This window comes from Chelonia mydas, chromosome 2 (assembly GCF_015237465.2).
Source record: "Chelonia mydas isolate rCheMyd1 chromosome 2, rCheMyd1.pri.v2, whole genome shotgun sequence".
NCBI lineage: Eukaryota > Metazoa > Chordata > Testudines > Cheloniidae > Chelonia > Chelonia mydas.
This window is the reverse complement of record NC_057850.1, coordinates 85,763,056-85,783,735: the sequence shown is the minus strand read 5'-3', so window position 1 is coordinate 85,783,735 and position 20,680 is coordinate 85,763,056. Positions and strand designations below refer to the sequence as shown.

At 38.3% G+C, this 20,680-nt stretch overlaps 1 protein-coding gene across 17 annotated transcripts in view; it reads right to left on the bottom strand.

Moving 5' to 3' along the window:
• PTPRM (protein tyrosine phosphatase receptor type M) overlaps nt 1-20,680 on the bottom strand; it is a 699,958-nt gene that overhangs the window by 280,854 nt on the left and 398,424 nt on the right. For all 17 annotated transcript variants that reach the window (XM_043539842.1, XM_043539843.1, XM_043539845.1 and 14 more), the window contains exons 8-11: nt 18,547-18,855; nt 14,242-14,351; nt 7,976-8,177; nt 2,343-2,445 (exon numbers count right to left, since the gene is read on the bottom strand). In XM_043539842.1, the coding sequence (XP_043395777.1) occupies nt 2,343-2,445; nt 7,976-8,177; nt 14,242-14,351; nt 18,547-18,855 (724 nt within the window). The remainder of the gene's footprint in view (nt 1-2,342; nt 2,446-7,975; nt 8,178-14,241; nt 14,352-18,546; nt 18,856-20,680) is intronic.

Sequence of the window (20,680 nt, the reverse complement as noted above, 5' to 3'; positions counted from 1 at the left end):
AAGAACGAATTAACGAAGCAGGGTGGTTATAACAGAATCAATAGACAACCATCTTACTTAGTGAAGTGCATACATGAAGTATAGCTGAATTTTCAACACCCAGTGAATATAGATTAAAAAAATAAAATCCATTCCCAGAACATGTTCTGTAAACGATGCAGTGACAATATATCTGAGTGTGTAATGCACAATAAAACTTTAAATAATATTAAAGAAATTCTAACTTTAATTTTTATTTCCTCTTTCACTCATTATTTACACTAGTAGTTTGGCATCTGCACCTATTTTATTTTAGGTGCTGTTGCAAAAGAGCTTTGTAAATTTGCTGTCATGTGTTCATCTGATTCTGTCAGCTCTGTAGTTTGATGTTATTCTAAATCCCTCTTTCTATTTCCCTAACCGCTTATCCCCTTACTTGGCATTTTAAAATCTCCCAACTAGTGCCTTTGTATTGTGAGTGAGATTTTCAACCTATCGATAATTTCCAGGAGTCAAACCGTATTTAATTCAGTAGGCTAGATAAAAGCAATTGAACTGGTTCTTTAGCTATGGTCTAACAAGCCTGTGTTTATATGGTAACATAACTACTTTGTGCCATTTTAATCCAGATGTTTATATTCAGGACCGTACTACAACACTGAGAAATAAGATGAGATGAACCAAAGTTATTTAATAAAATGGTTTGAAACAGGAAAGCTAGAAAAAGGGAAAATATATGTGATTCCAGTTCTAGTATAATCTGTAAAACAGGCCAGTTCAGATAAAATCTGATTTTATTGCTTTCAGTTTTTTCTCAACTGTTTCGTATGTTCCTGCAATGGGGCTGCTTACGGCACCCCGCTGGGTTCGGCCTCCTAGCCCCACTCCCCAGTGAGTCAGGACCACTTCAAGCTGGTGCAACATCCATGCTCTTTATTCCTCTGTCCGGTCCCCACCACCAGACTTCAACTATTTACAGATTATGTATAAATTTGTCCTAGCACAGGCCTCAGTGGCAACAGGGTAGTAGGCTCCTGGCTCCTTCTCAGCTTACTCTCCCCTCCTGGTCTCCGCCGCCTTCTTTGGACTCACTTTCTCCCAAGCTTTTAGCCCCTGTTAACAAGGCTGACAGGTGTGGCCAGTTTCCAGGCCAGTCCTAGCTAGTGGTCCAGCCCCAACCCATTTCCCCTGATTGGGGCTGGAGTGACAGGACCTGATTAGAGCTTCTCCTGCAGCACCCTGCCACAGTTCCCAAAAGAAAAAGTCTCATTCAAAAAAGATCTAAACAGTAAATAAGGTTGCACCTTCCTTCTTTTGGATTCAGCCTTCAAAAATAGATATGTTATATTACAGAAAACAGAAAATAATCTAATTAAATCTAATTAAATACCTTGCTGTAATACTATATTAAATAATAATGTGCAGTGGAATAGTTCAATTTACTCATGTCTGGATATATCAGAACCATACTTCTGAAACTGACAAAAATTATCAAAAACTACATCATCAAAGTGCCTTGACAGTTCTTAATTATGGATGTTAATGCTTTCTTTCAGTAACAATAGGATTTACTGTTTTAGAATCTATCTGATAATTCAAAAGTAAAGAGCCTAATCTTGCAAAAATCTATTTCTGTAGTCTTTAATTACACTTATTTAGAATGCTGAGCTCCTCAATGGTTTACATTCAAAGCTATCAGGTCATTCTTCTGTTCCCTTCTGTAAAGAATGAAATTCTTTTAATCTAAACATTGTAAGATTTACACAAAATCGTATACCTACTTGTAGAATACAAACCATTACAAAATGGGAAGTTATATCCATGTAAATGAGTAGTAGAAAAATCTAAACAGGTTGAGCTATTGATTTTTCAGTGTTCTTTCCTCTTCCTGCCAAACTGGTCTAACTGTTAAATGTTAAATTTTATTAACTTTATAATCCATTTTTTTGGTATTATTTAACTTAGTAAAAGTCTTAAATAGTTGTAAGTAAATTCTGAGGTAAACAGGAAGAGCAGATATAAAAACACAGCAGGTCAGGATAAAAAATGTGCTATGTCCTTGAACTCATAACATTGTAGTAAGCAATTACCTTAAAGTAGTAAAAGAAGCCACCCACACAACAGCACTGTGGCTTTGTTCCTTATCTTCAAAGAACAAGCCACTTGCATCTCGATCAAATCTTTTAAACAATACCCGAACACTCAACATCAAAGCACTTTCATTTTCTTCAGTTATTTAATTTAATTAGCACTAATACAGACATGGATTTAGACTCTGATTTCTGTGTAGAAAATCCCCAGAAAACACATTCAAGAAATTAATACATTTAATTTTAATTTTGTAAAGATTTCCCCCCTTATACCTGACAGGAGCTCCTCTGCTCTGTGCAGGTTTCAGCAGGATTGTCACAGTACTGTCAGTTTGATTCAAAGGTGTTTCCAGTTCATAGGGTGGCATAGATGGTGCTAGGCGGAAAAACAAGAAGCAAAATAGACTAATTATTTCTAGATTTGTTTTAACCGTTTATTTTAAAAATGGATTTGACACATATAAAGACCTCTTTAGAATACAGAGTTAGTGCAACAGCACAAGTTAAACAACAGATAATTAAGTAAATGAATTCAGAAAAACAAAAACAAAACACAGAACTACAATAAAAATGAAACAGAAAAAACACACTTCGTGGCCATTTTCAAAAAGCAACTAGTCAGTTTGGATACCCAACTTGATATACATTCAAAGGGCCTGACACTTAGAGAGTGCTAAGAACCCAGCCTTTATAGGTCAAAACTCTTTTTAGTTGGCAATTTGAACACCCAAAAATTGAAGAATGCAAAATCACCAATTACTTTTGAAAATGGAGGCCCAACTTTCTTGCTACATCTATGGTGGATGAACATCAGAGATACCCTCAGATCTTGTCACCACGGACACTTCAGTCATTCATGTAGCTAGTGAGGCCGTCCCTTAGTGTAGACACCGTTTACAACAGTGCAACAGGATTAGCATTAGCGCAGTTTATCCCAGTTTAAAACCAGAGTAAGCTGTGCTGGTGCAAACTGTCTACACTGGTGCCTGAAATCCCACTGTAGACAAGGCTTAGTTAGGTGGTGGTTGTTACTTTTTTCATTGTCATTAAGGACTTCACCTCATTCTGTGCATAGGCTGGACAGTGTTCAATTGCTATTCAGAATTCTCTTTTATCCTCACTGTTCAATGTTTGGCCCTAGGCCTTATTTACTGCACACTATTCATTGATTTATAGGTTAAAAGGCCAGAAGGGACCATTGTGATTTCTAGTCTGACTTTCTGCATAACACAGGACTTCTCTGAATTAATTCTTCACTGACCTACAGCAGATCTTAAACAAAATTTCTAATCTTAATGTAAACGTTTCCAGTGATGGAGAATAACCATTGGTAAATTGTTCCACTGGCTAACTTCTCAATTAAAAATGTGTACCTTGTTTCAGGTAAGAATTTGTCTAGCTCCAGCTTCCAGCCATTGGGATCTTGTTATAGCTTTGTATGCTAGACTGAAGAGCCTTCTATTATCAAATTTCTGTTCCCCACGTAGCTACTTACAGACTGTGATCAAGTCACCCCGTAACTGCCTCTTTGCTAAACTAAACATAATGAGCTCCTTTAGTCTATCACTCTAAGACACATGTTCCAATCCTTTAATCATTCTCATGGCTCTTCTCTGAACCCCCCTCCATTTATCAACATCCTTCTTGAATTGTGGACACAGTATTTCAGTAGTGGTTGCACCATTGCCAAACACAGAGGGAATATAATCTCTCTTCTGCAACTCAAGATTACCCAGTTTATATATCACATTAACTCTTTCGGCCATATCATCGCAAAACCTGCTATGAAGACAAATTTATTAATTTCCCATGGGTTTTTCATGGTGTTCATCACCATAGTATCAGAGTGTTTCACAAACATTAATCAATTTATCTTCACAACTGTCCTGTGAGGTGAGGGGATGGTATTATCTCCATTTTACAGACAGAGCACTGAGACCAGTAAGATTAAGATTAAGTAAGATTAAGAACAAAAGTATCCACTAAATTTGAGGGCCCAGTCTGAGACACCTAGGACCAGATTTTCAGAGTACCTAGTATCATATAGTACTTTATATATTCAAGCAGAGCTCCCACTGATTTCAGTTGCAGTTGTGAGTGCTCAGCACTTCTATAAATAATGTCCCGGGGTCGCAAGTCAGGAAACCAGAAAATGAGGAACATACAGTTAAGTAACCATCTCTGAAAAGTTTGGTCTAAGTGACTTGCCTAGTATCACACAGGAACTCTGGCAGAGGCAGACACAGAATTCAGTTCTCCAGGGCAAACTTTAACTGTCTTAACCATGACACCATCCATTCTCTTCCTGCAATCCCCTACCTCATTCATTGCACTCGTTCCAACTTCTGCAAAAAATAAGGCAGGAGTCCTACAGGTAACAATCTCCATTACTACACCAGCTGATTCGTCCCTAGAACAGGTCCAACTGTGCACTGAATGAGGTAGAGGTCTTTTGCAAAACATAGTACTTCATCATGTAATTAAAGACTATATCATAATGCATATATACAAGGGGGCTGAATTATGGATGCAAAGGCACCCTTAATCTGGTATTTACAAACTTTTGAACGCTTGACTTTGCAACCTTACTAATGTTCTTTTAGCATAGTTTTGTCATGGATATAATTTCCCAGGTTTTAAAAAAGCAAACTGAAAAAAACAGAAGTTCCATCATGTGGCATCATACTGACTCCCATGTGGCCTCTCAGCAGAGTTGGATCCCTCAGATGGTCCATACAGATATCTGCTACTTGATCTAATGAAGTAACTGATAGCAGTAGTAGCTTGCCATCCTCTATGTGGACTAGTACTATGGGCATGGGACACTTTGCCAGATGTTTCACAGATATGTGCTGACAGAAGAGAAATAGGGAGACTCAGGAACCATTGGCTCCATTCCTAGTACCAGTCTCCTTGCTCAACCAGTCCCAAACTCTCTCCTCCCTCCAGCTCCTTGTCTAATTTCAGTGTTCCCCTCTCAGTCCCCTATCACCAGTTCTCTCATTGGTCCCAGTTCCTACCTCCCAATCTCCCCAACTCCCAGTCCTAGTTTCTCTTCCCCTACCCCAGCCCCAGTCTCACCAGACTACTAATCCCAATCTACTCCTTTCCCTCTCCCCATTCCATCTTTTGTCCTCTCTGTATTCCAATTAGATGGTTTCCTCTTCCATGCTGTCTGGGTGCCAGCAGGTGGTCACTGAGAGCACAGGGGAGACAGGCTTCCTGTTCTCAGTTCTGGTGCCTGGCTCCACCCTAACCTGGAGCAGCTGGGTGCAGACATTACAGAGAAAGTCTTTCTGAGCCCCCCACAGCCTGGGCTGGAGCATGCTCAGCTACTCCTTGGGAATGGCCCATGAGCAGTCTGGTTAGCACAAGGAACTATGACAGATTCAAGTATGCTCAGTGAGGACAGACTCTTTAGAGACTTTAATTGCTAAATTCTAGCAAGTCTCCATGGAGCATGTATGAACTGTGATTTTTCAAAGGCTTATAACTTGGGCCAAATGTGGATGGATTTTCATAGGGATGGTAAAAGGCACATCCCTGACACAAAGACTACCCATCCTGCCAAATTTCAATTTACCAAGCACAGTGGTTGCCGGAACTTTTTAACTTGAGCAAACGAATGTATTATTTCCTAACTTTGTTCCTGGAAATGGCTGAACCATGTTTGCTGAAATAAATAATAATAATAAAAATCAGACTGAGTCAGACAGCATGGAAAATTTTAGCCTGCTCAGTTGAAGTTTAGCAAACTTATAAGAAATTGAAAACAGGGTCTTATAATGGGAAGTGTCAGGCAACTTTAGTAGGTGGTGCTACCAGCCCTGCCTAAAACACCACAAATTTACAAAGGAATCACTTTTTCCATCACTGACAAACAGCCAATTCTGTGATGAAACATGGCATCTGTTTAACAGGGCATAACAACGCTATTAGGATAGGAAGTTAAGTATATCTGATTCTACTGAAAATACAGTATAGATTTAAGAGATTAAAATGTAATTACACAAATTGGAAATTGGCCAGAACAATTGTAAAAAGTCTTAGGAGATCTTAGCACTTTGGTTTTACATCTCACTAGAGAAAGGTATTGACAGCACAAAGCGTCCTCCAACCTTACACTGGAACACTGGTATAGGACTGACTCAGAGGGAAGAGTGTCACCTCCTGAATCATCCCCACCACTTCAGGCTGGAATTTTTAAAGAAGCCTAAAAGAAATAGATGCTTAACTCCTATTTAAAATTCAGTGGGGACTGGGTGTTTAAGTCCCTTGGGTTCCTTTGAAAATCCCAGGGATAGGCATTCCCTGTTCGTGTCCCACCAAAACACAGGGGTAGGCCTCACCGTGCCGGAGGGAGGGGGTGGGGGGAGGGGAGGGGAGACCTAATCCTGCCGATTGTTGGGGGGGGGGGAAGGGGGGGAGATCTGATGTGCTCATGGAAACAGCTGGTGCGGCTTCATGTGGCATATCTTACCCTCAATGCATGTGTGTAATTCCCATTCATGTTAACCATTTAACCATTAACACCACCATTTAAAAGAGAATAGCTATCCTAACCTTTCACTACTGTTCCTAACTCTCTAGATTCTTCTCCTCTTCCACTACTTTGTTCTTTCTCTCTATTCTCATAGGGCCTGATTCTGCCACCCTCACTCAAATTGAGTAATATCTTACAATGCAAGCAGTCCTGTTGATTTCTTTCAGACAATGGGAGGTGGGGTGGGGGAATTGGATCCCTAGTCTTTACATTCCAGTGCCAATTATGTTCAAGGCTTTTTAGCTGATAATCATCCAATGAATTTATCCCTACAATTACTAGGTACAGTAAAAACAAAAATTCCCAACTTGCATTTATTGCCCTTCCTCAATTCCTTACTGTGCTTCTGATTAATGCTTTTGCATTGCTCTCTGTTCATTCTACCACAAAGATGATAAAGTTACAGTGAGATGCAGGGAGAATAGGAGTAACAGGGACACAAGATGAAAAAAACGGTACCCATATTAGCTTGCTTTATATTTTCCAAAAAGGAGAATTGGGGGGAAAGATAGCTAATGCATTTTTTGGGAGTGACTATTGTTCTGAGACCATGCTTCAAGTTCGTTACTGACTGTCAGTTTACTTCACAGAAACATGGTAGAGAAGCTGAGTATAAGGACACCTCCACTACAGATTTGGAACACATTTTGTCATCAATTATATAGGTGTTTTAGAGCATGCAGTAGGATCGCATTCCATCAATGAAGGGAATAAAATGTTCCTCAGTCTTTGGGGGCTTTAAGATATTGTGCATGGGCTTTTAGAGAAGTTGTGTCTTCCCGCTCTCTGAAAACCACAGGTCCTGATGTTCTTGTCTAATGCAGTTTCAAATCTGCCTCAGTCAACATGTCTGTTAGGAATGTGTGCAGCGTGGCAATTTGCTACACTTCCTAAGTGAGTGCTAGACATGTAGCATTTCTGCTGTACTCTCAATTGTTCATGCCACATTAAAGAGATTTTCCAGCACTGTTACTGTACTAATTTAGAATCATGTTGAGGCTGAATGAGCTTTGAATGAAACTATCTCAGATTCATGTCCAAAAAACCCTGTGCTAAATTTTGCAACAAGCAGCAGCTGGGACTGACTCCAAAGGCATATAAATTATATGTTTTCTTGGGTGATAAGTTGCCTGGTTTTGAACCAGTACTTCAAAAACTGTGCATGTTCTAACTGATCTTCAAGCACCTGAAAATTATTCAAATACATAAATGTATATCAGTTTGTCTGGTACTTTCAAGGAAGAAAACTGATTTTATTTTTCTGACAAACTGCTGGTAAGGCACCAAAAGAGAGATGAATAACAAAGAAAATAATGGTTACCATAGTAAGAAAACAGAAATAATAATTACTTTAATATAATACCTGATATTTTAGTTGTGAATTGATTTGTGATTGGAGGTCCAAATCCTTTTGCTGTGCTGGCTCTAATGGTAAAAGAATAGGTGGTCCCAGGATACAGTCCAAAAAAAAGGTAATGAGTTTCATTTCCTAGCTTTAAAACTCGTCCACTTTGATTCGATAAATCTATTTCTGGGTCAAAGGAACTGACAGCCTTGTAGGTGATCTGCAAAAGAATAAGGAAGTTATAAAATATCTTGAGCAGATGGACAAAGATTGTATCTTTATCCCATAAACCCTTCTGATGTATGCACTGTCAGACATTTTATGATAAGCAATCTTACTCCCTTATACTCTTCAAATCCTGAATCCAATGAAGGGACACAGGAACTCAGCCAAAACTGTTATGAGTTGTTACTTTTATAGATACAGGTTTCAGAGTAGCATGGGATACAGGGACTTAAAGGCAGCTAGATTACAACTGTAAAGGATGGGTTCAGGCTTAAGTTAATACCTTTAAGTTGCTGGCTTTCACAATGTCATTTTTCTGAAACCATATTACTGTTGGTTTTCAACAACAAAAACACAACTCGCAAAAACAGATATGCAAGTGAAAAAGGTGTAGCCTCATTTCTAAGCTGTCTGAATATAATTACACTTTGCACTGAATAAGATTAGCCTCACTAGATGACAAGGGCAGTTTTAAGTGAATGCTTCACAAAGTGGGTGATCCTTATGCTTCAGTCTCGAGCTCATGTCTTATAATTGCTGCATTGTAATTCTTCAGGTTGTGACTGCATTGCACGAAACTCAGATTCCCATTTTGGGAAAAAATATGTTAAATATCAGCAAAATAGATCCCTCATTTTTCGTTCCTTCCTTTCAAATACTGTTACCTGTTTTCATTAAAACAGCAATACAACTTCACAGTAAAGTACTGTTGTCAAGGTTCCTTCCCCACTCTGAACTCTAGGGTACAGATGTGGGGACCCTCATGAAAGACCCCCTGAGCTTATTTCTACCAGCTTAGGTTAAAACTTCCCCAAGACACAAAGTCTTTGCCCTGGGATTAGGTAAAACGCTGCCACCACCAAGTGTTTTAGACAAAGAACAGGGAAAGGACCACTTGGAGTTCCTATTTCCCCAAAATATCCCCCCACGCCCTTACACCCCTTTTCCTGGGGAGGCTTGAGAAAAACAAGATGAGCACAAACCCCTTGGATTTTTAAGACCCAAAAAACCCAATCAGATTCTTAAAAATCAGAACTTTATTAGAAGAACAAAAAAAGAGATAGAGTACAACTCTGTAAGATCAAATGGAAGATAATCTTACAGGCAGTCAGATTCAAAACATAGAGAATCCCTCTAGGCAAAACCTTAAGTTACAAAAAGGCACAAAAACAGGAATACACATTTCCTCCAGCACAGCGAATTTACAAGCCAAAACAAAGAAAACCGAACGCATTTTCTAGCTACATTACTTACTAACTGTTCCCGGCACAGACAGAAAAAAACCTTTTTCCTCTCCTCCAGATTTGAAAGTATCTTGTCCCCTCATTGGTCATTTTGGGTCAGGTGCCAGCGAGGTTACCTTAGGTTCTTAACCCTTTACAGGTGAAAGGATTTTGCCTCTGGCCAGCAGGGATTTTATTGCACTGTATACAGAAAGGTGGTTACCCTTCCCTTTATATTTATGACACTGCCTTGCTTCTTTCTCACCGCTCTAAACGCTTGCCTGCTGTGGCACAGAAAGAACAGCTCCACAGCACTCAGAGGTCGTGGATCCCTCGAATGGGGTCACCACAACAGGATCATTTAAAAACAAGGAACTCGTTAAAAAAAATTAAAATGTAAAAATGATTCCCCCCTTTTTTTGCTTTTAAATAAGTAGATTTAGTTGCAATCTATACATACCTCCAGCGCTATTATATACAATGAAAATTGACATTGTTATATTTATAGCACATTATCATACTTATCTGAAGGAATATTTAGATAGAAACATTAAGAATGTGTATACTGTGTATATTAAACAAGGGCCTGAATGACAGATACAGTACATCATAATAATATTATTCCTTATAATTCATAGATATTAAGGTCAGAAGGGACCATTATAATCATCTAGTCTGACCTCCTGCACAACGCAGGCCACAGAATCTCACCCACCCACTCCTGCAATAAACCTCTCACCTATGTCTGAGCTATTGAAGTCCTCAAATCATGGTTTAAAGACTTCAAGGTGCAGAGAATCCTCCAGCAAGTGACCCATGCCCCATGCTACAGAGGAAGGCGAAAAACCCTCAGGGCCTCTTCCAATCTGCCCTGGAGGAAAATTCCTTCCCGACCCCAAATATGGCGATCAGCTGAACCCTGAGCATGTGGGCAAGATTCACCAGCCAGATACCCAGGAAAGAATTCTCTGTAGTAACTCAGATCCCACCCCATCTAACATCCCATCACAGGCCATTGGGCCTATTTAGCATGAATAGTGCTTTTCATTAGTAGCTCGCAAATCCCTTCACAATGTTTAATGTATTTATGCTCACAATATCCCTGTGAGGGGAACTGGCACTCACTCAGGTACAATACTAACCCTTCCCATTGCAGTTAAATATCTATAATTTCCTAAAATCTCTGAATCAGTGAAAAATGTAATTGTACATAATACATCTAGTCTAGTATCAATAAAATGCTGAGGACAGGCATTAGTGCCCAAGAAAAACTTTGATACACTTTCGTTAGGACTAATCTAATCTCCTGAAATTCCCCGAGCAAGGACTGATCTAAAAAAACTGCTCCCATGAAGTCTGTGGGGAAGCAGAGAGGGTGGTGGAGCCACCAGATATGGTGGTTCTGAGCTGGATTTCCAATGACTCACCCCAGTTTTATTTAAAACACACAGGAGGTCACAGATTCTGTGATCCCCGAGGTAGAGCTATAGCTATCAGGAGAATGCACCACAAAAACACAAGCTCTTTCACAGCTCATAAGCAACATGTTCATTTAACAAAAAGTGACTTGCTTGGGCAAACTAAGCATACATTTGTTCTCATAGTATTTACATCCCGCTCCTGCTATCATTCAGTAAAGCTTTACCTACTCAAGATTTTTTTTTTTCTGAAAATTCTCCCAACACTGCTGAGACGAGGGCACCTTTACAAATGGCAGCCGCAGTGGGAAGGTTAACGATGAAAAAGGAGTGACCGCAATTTTTCACTCTTACCAGATTTAGGTAATGTTGCTTAAAATGCTGGTGGGCTGGCTAGAATCCTGCATACAGCTAGCGCTCCTTTCACTGCCACCAACTGGACTGTTGCACTGATGTTGGCAATGGTGGGAAATGGGGCGGAAACAAAAAGAGCTTTATGTAGACAAGTCTACACATGTTAGTACCATTTTGTCCTCTAAATGCTGTCTCTTACTCACTGAGGCTCTGGGTTTCAAACACATTAGGTGCAAATCCACTGCTGAAATCAGTGGATTTGCACTTAATTACACTAGTGGTGAACTGGACCCTTGACATTTTCATTCCACAGTTTTCCCCACCAGAAACATAAGTGGCTACGTGGGAGTTGCAGATTGTTTTACCTAGTTTAAAGGCAGATTCAGGTTTGTTTTACAGTGGAACCTTAGATTTACAAACACCAGAGCTACAAACTGACCAGTTAACCCCACACCTCGTTTGGAACCAGAAGTATTCAATCAGGCAGCAGCAGAGGCAAAAGAAAAAAAAAGAAAATACAGTACTGTTCTGTGCCAAACAGCTACTAAAAAAAATAAAGAGAAAGCAGCATTTTTTTTTCTGCATAGTACAGTTTCAAAGGTGTAGGAAGTCAATGTTCAGTTGTAAACTTCTGAAAGAACAACCCACAACATTTTGTTCAGCATTATGAACATTTCAGAGTTACAACCAACCTCAGTTCCTGAGGTGTTCATAACGCTGAGGTTCTACAGTATTTTTGAAGACATTACATATCTCCAACTGCATAAAAGCCTGATGAATCATGAAGATCTTATTAATCTACACTATACTTTTTCTCTGTCCTGCTGTTTATAGTGGGAGTTCCAGTCTCTTCCCGTCATTGGTATCTAGGAAGAAGATAACTCTGTGTGTTTCTTCCCTTTGTCCCAGAAGTGGGTTAAGAAAACTTTCCTCACCACCACAGCAGGCACAGTGCTCCCTTGTGATCCACTGAGTACCACTAAGGAACAGAACACCTTGTGATGATAAAAACCCAGTGTGACATATCTCAGGCTCATAAGCAACAGGATGGAGTGCCACTGAACTAGACCCAGGCAAGCAAATAGGAGCCTTCAATTGTGTCTCGTGAGTTGTAGTTTGTATTCAGCCATCTGATCAAGTCTACCACCTTAACTGGGATTTGCAGAAAGATCAAGACCTGGTATGACTGAATCAAACTGCTGATCTCAGTATTTATACTTAAACCGACTTTTTTTAAATGTAATCCGATTTATGTTGCTTGTCCTATTCCCACTGTAACTGCACTTTTGATTAACACGAAGCACAGAAAGATATTAATATTTAATTTCTTTGAGCTATTTCTTTTTTTCATTGTTAGAATTCTGAGTTGTTTTGAAAGAAGCTTGAAATTTCCCATAATCCTTACAAGTGCAGAGTTGGTCTATTATTCTCCTCTCAATGAATGCACCTCTGCAACTCCTACAACAGTTTATGTAAGTTACATGTATGTATTAAGGAGAGAGCTATGCCACGGGGCACAAATTACTCAGCAATAAGGTTATGCCTGGGTGTTTTTAGGCAGAAAGTTTGCTAATAGGCATTTTTGTACAAGTCAGGCCTAAAAATCAGCAAAAATACTAAAATATGTATCAATTAAAACATTCTGATCATTGAGGAATTGTTTGGTTTGCGACATTATGAAAGTTAGCTCTACCAAAACCAAGCCATACATTATCATAATCTTTCATAATAAAACAGCCTGCAAAACAGCATCAATAGCTTAGCATTCAAATTAACTCTTTTCTTTTACTGTATCTTTCTCTCCCTGTGTCTCTCAAGCATTTCAATACCAATTTAGTAGTAAGGTCAGGTAAGAGGTTTAACAATGATTACTGTCTGACAGCTTAATCTGTGCAGTCCTTTGTCAGTTTTTCTGAAAGGTATTCAGGCAAAGGTTTCATATGAGGAAGAACAGCAATTTTTAGAAACCTAACAACATGTAATTTTGTTGAATTTGCATTAAAAAATGCTAGCTTTTTTTTTTAAATTGCACCTGCTTGTTTCTATTACAATAGGCTTCCTGAAATGAGTCCCACATAAATGTGATGATGACTGTCACTACTATTATCTCTTCCATTTTTTCTTTTTAACAATTCACTCTAAGATCTACCAAGATCTAAGATCTATCTATAATTCAAATATTTGATCTATATTACTAAATAGAACAATATACCTCACAGGTTTAGCAAGTGGCATCCTCAGGTATAGTAACCCAGTGCCATCCTCGTTTCCAGTAATTTTCTCCTGCATTAGATTTTATTTGTGTTGTCAGCTTGTGTTCTAACTGGGACAATTTTCAAAGAAACATTTAATTTTTAATTATCTTATACCAATTATGCTCTTCTTTTAATTTTTGCATTGTTTCCTGTAAACGTACAAGACAGGGCCAAATTTCTCAAAGAAATACAGTATTTTAAAGTGTTTCGTTTCAGCCTAAGTAATATTTTAAACTTATTTAGTGCCTTTCCTCCCATTTCTAAATCTCTTATCAACTGTTGCCCGGATTTAGCAAAGGACTTGAGGATGCTTAAGTTCGACTGAAGTCAGTGGGACTTAAGAACACGTTTAATTGCTTTACTGTATCAGGGACTAAATAAATAACCACAGAATATAACTAAAATTCAGCCCCTAAGTGCTAACAATCGAAATAGGCAAGACAGACAGCAGTGGGAAGGGAGAGTGGGATCAGAGCCATAGACAGGTGAGGTGCCTAAGGGCACATATCAGGTTGATGGCAGCCAAGGAGAGAATCCAGGTCTTCTGATTCCTAGTGTTCCCCGTTCACTAGACCACACTGCCTCTTTATATGCCTCAGTCCGACATGCAGTGTGGACAATCAACCAAGCACAACACAATTTGTTGTGTACATACTACACAATTTTTTATGGGAGTCTGGAAAATGAAATCTACGAACATTTTTAAGAAAGTATTTTTATCAACAGGATGCCAATACATCAAAATTGTAGGTAAAAATGAAACCATGATAAAAATGTGTGTTTGAGAAACCATGATAAAAAATATCTACCTCATACAAAGTGATCACACCATATGTTTGCACTGGCTCTCTCCACTGAAGAAAAATCTTCTCCTCAAAAGTACTTCCTTGGATTGATTCAAGTGGTACAGCACTAGGGACTAATGAAAAGGAAAGAAAAGAAAAAAGTACTGTTTTGGAAAGTAGCATATAGAAATGCTCAAACTAACATTTACATTCTCTAGGCATGATACCAGTTCATCAGGTTTCAGTCCCCTGTTCAGTATAACAGTTCACATTCTGCAGATATAAATACTCTTTGGCAAATTGTTAAACAGATCCTATGCAACCCTTTTCTCTTCTCTCTTTCTCCCTGGCTATAACAGGGGTATAATAGATTACGTGCCCGTTAGGAAATAACAGTCACTATCTCTTCCCCATAGAACAAAACTAACATGTTATCAATGTGGTTTTCGACTGTTAATGGATACAGCTGTTAAGGAAGAAGTATAAACATATGTGCCACTTGCAGAACACTACAGTCTAAAACAGAGAAACAGCAGGGAACATAAAAGACTTCTCCAGTAAAATGTCCTTGATGAAAAAGGTGGGGAATTTGGCTTTTTTGCTAGGATTTAAGTGAAGTGTCTTGTTTACAAGTCAATTTTCAGTACCTCTTCCTTAGCCACTATCCTACACATTTCCTAAACTAGAAATATATGAAACACTCATCTATGACACATATAAATATACTAAGATATAAGGTACTGTTTTAGTAGATTAAGGTACTGTAATTAGCCTGTATAAGGGTGTCATACATAGTATTTGGACAGCGATGCTGGCTGTCATTAGGACTGAAGCCTTACAACAGAGTGGGCGGTAGGAAACAGTGATGACAATACGAAGACCTGGCACCTTTCTTAAGGCCTCTTATTACATGAGACACCCAAGACTGAAGAATCAGCATCATCAGAAGTGTCAGGTTTCTAATATCATCTCCTTGTACCTCTGCAACGGTTTGCTTTCCCACACTCACCTTAGTAGAACCCCCAGAACACAGTATTCCGAGTAGGAAAATGCGCACAGGGTATATGCACTCCTCTATGCAGCACATCCAGAGTCCAACCTAAGTAGCTGTGCCAGGCACATCTATATAATGCTGACTTCAGTATGGGCAGCTGACTACCTGAAGCCCGCTGACAAAGTGGAGGGAATTTGGAGAACAGCACCAAAACTGATTAAGATCTGGAGTCAGAGTGACTGGGGAAAGAGATCGGAACTACACATATCTTGGCTAAATTATGAGTAAAGAAAATCAGTATGACAACCATCTACAAATGTCTGAAGGGTGTAAATCCCAAGAAGAGGGAAAAATTATGTTTGGGGGGGGGTTAATTAAGAGTAATGGGATTAAAGCAAGAAAAGGAAAATTTGAGATGACCCTATTTCATAATTAATTAATTATATATTTCCATTGGGTTATTTAAAACTGGATTTGACTAAAAAATACACTGTAAGGAATGGTCCCATATTGGCAGAAAGATGGACTAGAGGAGTATGTCTTTTCTAAGAGCTTGTCCACATGGCGAGTTAGTGCGTGGCAAGCCATAGTGTGAACTTACAGAGCACTAGTTTACTATGCACTAAGTCGAGGAGTGAACCCTGGTACCACATAAGAAAACTTTCATAGTGCACTTTGACATAGTGCTGTTGCAGAGTGCACTATGGAACTTTTAGTGTGCAGCAACAGAGTACACGTGGCAACCTTAATGCACAGCAGGCTACAGTGCAGTCCATTCACACACTGGCTTGCCACGCACAGTCTCTGTGGCAAGCCCTAACTCCAGTTTCTATGAAGTGCATGACTCTTTGTAAGTTGAAAATTATTAGGTATTGGAACATGACTACTTTTGCAAGGTAAAAACTTGCTCCTATACTCCAATATGCGGGTGCATGTGAAAATAGCTTGCAAAATCAATATGCATGGCACAATGTAATTCAGTGTAGATACAAACCTTTCTTCTACGCCTTCTCTTCAATAAGTGATTTGTAACAGAAAATCAAAGAGTGCTGAATCTTGTCAAACAACATGTTAAATAACATGATGTAAAAATGGCTGTATAAGAAAAAGGGCCATTTCATCCTTAAACTAAAGGATTCTCTCTTTCTAGTCTCTTTTTGGGGCATGGGCAAGGAGCGAAAAGAAAAAGGAGTATATTCTTTGCAGTTACGGAAGATCCAATCTCTAAGTTTTTCCATATTGGAGCAGACGTTCCCCTTTGCAGAACAATTTCGAAGATCAGGGCTTTTATGGGCTATTCCATATCATGATAATTGTACATTTTGAAATGGTTTAAATTCCGTTTCCTCCAGTTCCTGTCTTTGCCAAGACATGCAGCGGTCAATAAAAAGACAGCATAGTGTTTTGGCTTTCTGAGGCGGGGGCAGAGGAGGTCTGCAGTAAATTAGTAAGGGTGGGGTCTTGGTTTTTAGGTTTAGGAATTAACTTGATCTACACAAACCCTAAAACTTTCCTGACATAATTATAGATATATATGTTTTTGATTTGGTTTTGTAGGATCTAAACATTTCAGTCTTCTGCTGTTAGTTGTTTCTAACTAAGAATATTTGGAAACAGCAAATATATGTAATTTTTTGGTCTTCATAATATGTAAAGTATCCTGACTGCAAGAAAAAAGGGGCTTTACTTCAAGACAACAGAATAATTCATCCATGAACAGCCACATTCTCTTGAGAAATAAGAGGACTTTTACAATTCTGCAGTGAACTGATTGTCCAGAAAAAATGTTTTAGTGTTCCTCTGTTAAAAGACAAGCTATTCATATAAATGGAAATATGGGAAACAATCATGTGTCTCTTTTAAAAATGCACCACCGAGCAGTACAATGATGATAATGATTTGGGCTAATGATATTCCTTGTTGCATTACAGATGGATTTATACAGAATAGTCACTAGAGCTTACTGAAAATGTCTATCGATCTCTCTCTCTTTCTTTATCCTAGGGCCATGTTTTTAGAACTGTATTTGCAAAAATACACGCACAAATACTATAACACCACAAAGAGTCATGATAATTGCAGTCCTCATATGACACCAATGATTAAAAGAACTGGCTGAAAAGCTCTCTCAACCTTTGGTGCTGATTTTTAACAAGACTTGGAACACTGGGTAAGTTCCAGAGGACTGGAAATCAGTAAATGTTATGTCAATACCTAAAAAGGGTAAACTGAATGACCTGGGTAACTATAGGCTGGTAATCCCGGGCAAATCATAGAATGGCTGATATGGGACACAATCAGTAAAGAATTAAAGAATGTTACATAATTAATGCCAATCAACACAAGTTTAATGGAAAATAGGGCTGGTCAAACAAACTTGATATAATTTTTGATGAGATAAGAAGTTTGGTTGATATAGATAACTTTTTGACATAATATACATAGAATGTCATGTGCCTTTCATCAGTCTGATTAAAAAAATAGCACTATACAAAATCAGTGTAGCATATATTGAATAGCTAAAAACTGGTTAACTGGTAGATCTAAAAAATTAATTGTAAATGGGAAATCATCATTGATTAGGGGTGCTTCCAGTGAAGTCTTATAGGTATCTGTTTCTGGCCCAATGCAATAGCTGTTTGTAATGTTTATAACGATCTCGAAAAAATTAAAAAATCTCTGCATTAAAAATTTGCAGATGGCACACAAATTGATTGTGTCGTAAATAATGATAGGACAGATCAGTTATACAAAGCTTTCTGGGTCACTTGCCAAATTGCATTTTAATAGAGCCAAAAACGAGGTTATACATCTAGGAACAAAGAATGCAGTTCACACATATAAGGTGCAAGACTATATCCTGGAGTATGGTGACACTGAAAAGAATGTAGGAACTATGGTGGATGACAGCTGAGAATGAGCTGCCAGTGGCATGCTGTAGCAAAGAGAATTAATGCGAACCCTGGATGCAAGCAGGGTAATATAAAGTAGGATTAAGGAGATGATATTACCTCTGCTCAGGGCATTAGCAAGACCGTTATGTACAATTCTGGTGTCTACATTTCGAAGAGGATGTTGAAAAATTGGAAAATGTTCAGAAAAGAGGTTCAAAAATTATTTTGAGATCTGGAGAACATTCCTTATAATGAGATAAAGAAAATCTCTTTAGTTTATCAAATAGAAGGTAGAGAATTGACTTGACCATGGTGTGTAAGTGCCCATATGGAAGATTTCTGATAGTAATCCAGCAAAAAAGGGCAAAACGAGATCTAGTGGTTGGAAGCTGAATATATTTTTAAATACATTTGTTCAAAGTAGTAAATTCAAAAACTCACCATCTTCATCAGTTTGTACTACAAGTTCTTGGCTTTCCTTTCGTCCTTCTGGATTCATGAGAACCAGTTTTACACTGACGTTTGTGTAGGGTGACAGATTGGTAATTGTGTGCTGTGGGTGTGAACTTTCCGTATCCCAGCTTACTTCCTCTCTGACTTGCTCTTGTCCTCCAGCTTGGTAGCGGTAATGGACCGTGAGGTTATATCGATGGCAACGTGTTACATTGTATCCAAATGGCTCCCAACGAATAGTGATTTGCCAGGATTTGATTTCCACAACCTCTAGTTTTCGTGGCCCACGCATGGGATCTGTAAAAATATCCATATGATTCTGATGTACTATTTGTGCATGTTACAGTCTAAAAGAGGAAACTGATGCACAGTTCTGTATTATATTCTCGTGAATATACATCTCTATGACAATGTGAAAGGAGAATAAAAACAGATTTGATTATTATATTTTGATTTTTTTAAATCAAAGCAATCATTGATCACAGAAGGGAGAAGTATCTTTGATAAAGAAAACAAGAGAAGATACAGTACAAGACAGATAAAAAGAGAGAGTTTAACAAAAACCTTTAAATATATGTTTAAATTAAAAGATGAAAATTGAGAAACAAATGTTAATAAAGAACGCCTATGATGTCAAATTCCCTTTCCAGAATTTAGAAGTATGTTCGTTAATACATTCATTTTTCTTATATTTGTGCTAGCACTTTTAAAGTAAGAAAGACATTGAAAAGTAAAGCAAATATATAAAGCAAAAGGTAATTTTAAAGGGAAACTTTCCAGTAAATGACAAACTGCTCCCCAAGGAGAGTTTTTATACAGAAAACCATTGATTTTTAAAAGTAATTTCTTTATTCATTTCTCTTTTTTCCATCAGTTAGACAGAATGCAATTAATCAATGAGCAATCCGGTTAGGACCCAAAGCTAATACTCCTACTTCTTGCAAATATGCCATAGTTTCTTTCATGATCACAAGGAGTCAAGGCTTTGGTTTTATAGCTCACCCAAAAGATGGTAAATCAAGCAGCACAATATACCATTTTAGGACACTTGTTCAGTAAAGATTCAGAGGGAAAACATATGAAACCTGAGTCACACACCTGGGTTTTCCCTTGGGTCTCCAAACCAACATCTGGACAAGACCAACCTTTCTTATCAGATATAAGCTAAGATCATAGCCCAGGGATATATGGCTGCATGCAAAGCAGAGGAAGACTAGTTGCTACTTGATCAAAGGATGCTGCTTAGAGGATCAACACTCTCTCCACTCACACTGGCACAAGCAATGAGAGACTGAGATGGGAAATGAACCCAAATTTCCATCGCAGAACAGCACTATACTGGCTTGCACTTGCCCTTCATTTTTAGTGAATTAACTATGTATGCAAAACACGTCATTAGTGGAGCTATTACACATATTTAGCAATAATCTTTTTTTTTTTCATATTGGAGCCCTCAACAAGATTAAAGCCAATGTTTAGCTTTATCTATTGCTTCACTAGTTAAATGCTTAGAAGAGTTTTAATGAGCTAGAAACCTCTCATACATAAACAAATTAATATGCATCTCCCCTCTCTTACGTTTATTAATCAACATGTCTTCACCAAGAATGTTCTAAACACTTTCCTCAAAGTTTCATCACTTTTACCTGTTAATAAGATCCCCGCATGCTTAATATATTTCTTCAAAGATATTATTCATCTCTACCTTAACTCCTTGAAGAAAAGGTGTTAAGATATTGCATACTCTCTGTATAACCTACAAAGATTTTAATATTTTTCCTTCACGCTTTTTTATTGCTGTGAAAAAATAAATAACCCCTGCTTCCTTTAAATCTTTCAGATATTCATTTATTAATTGTGGATGAACTACATAGTCTTGACTAGCTTTGCAGAATATTTTTTAATGTAGTCAGCCAATAAGTTTCACATTGCATCTGTCAACTGGCAACCAGACACCAGAATGAATTTAACTAAATAATTCATTACCTCACATCCAGTGACTAGACTCATTGGGCCAAATCCTCAATTGGTGTAAAGCTGGTATGACTCCATTCACTTCACTCAGTGACTAAGGTCATTTACTCTAGCTGTGAATTTGGACCATTGGGGGGTTTAAGTTTTG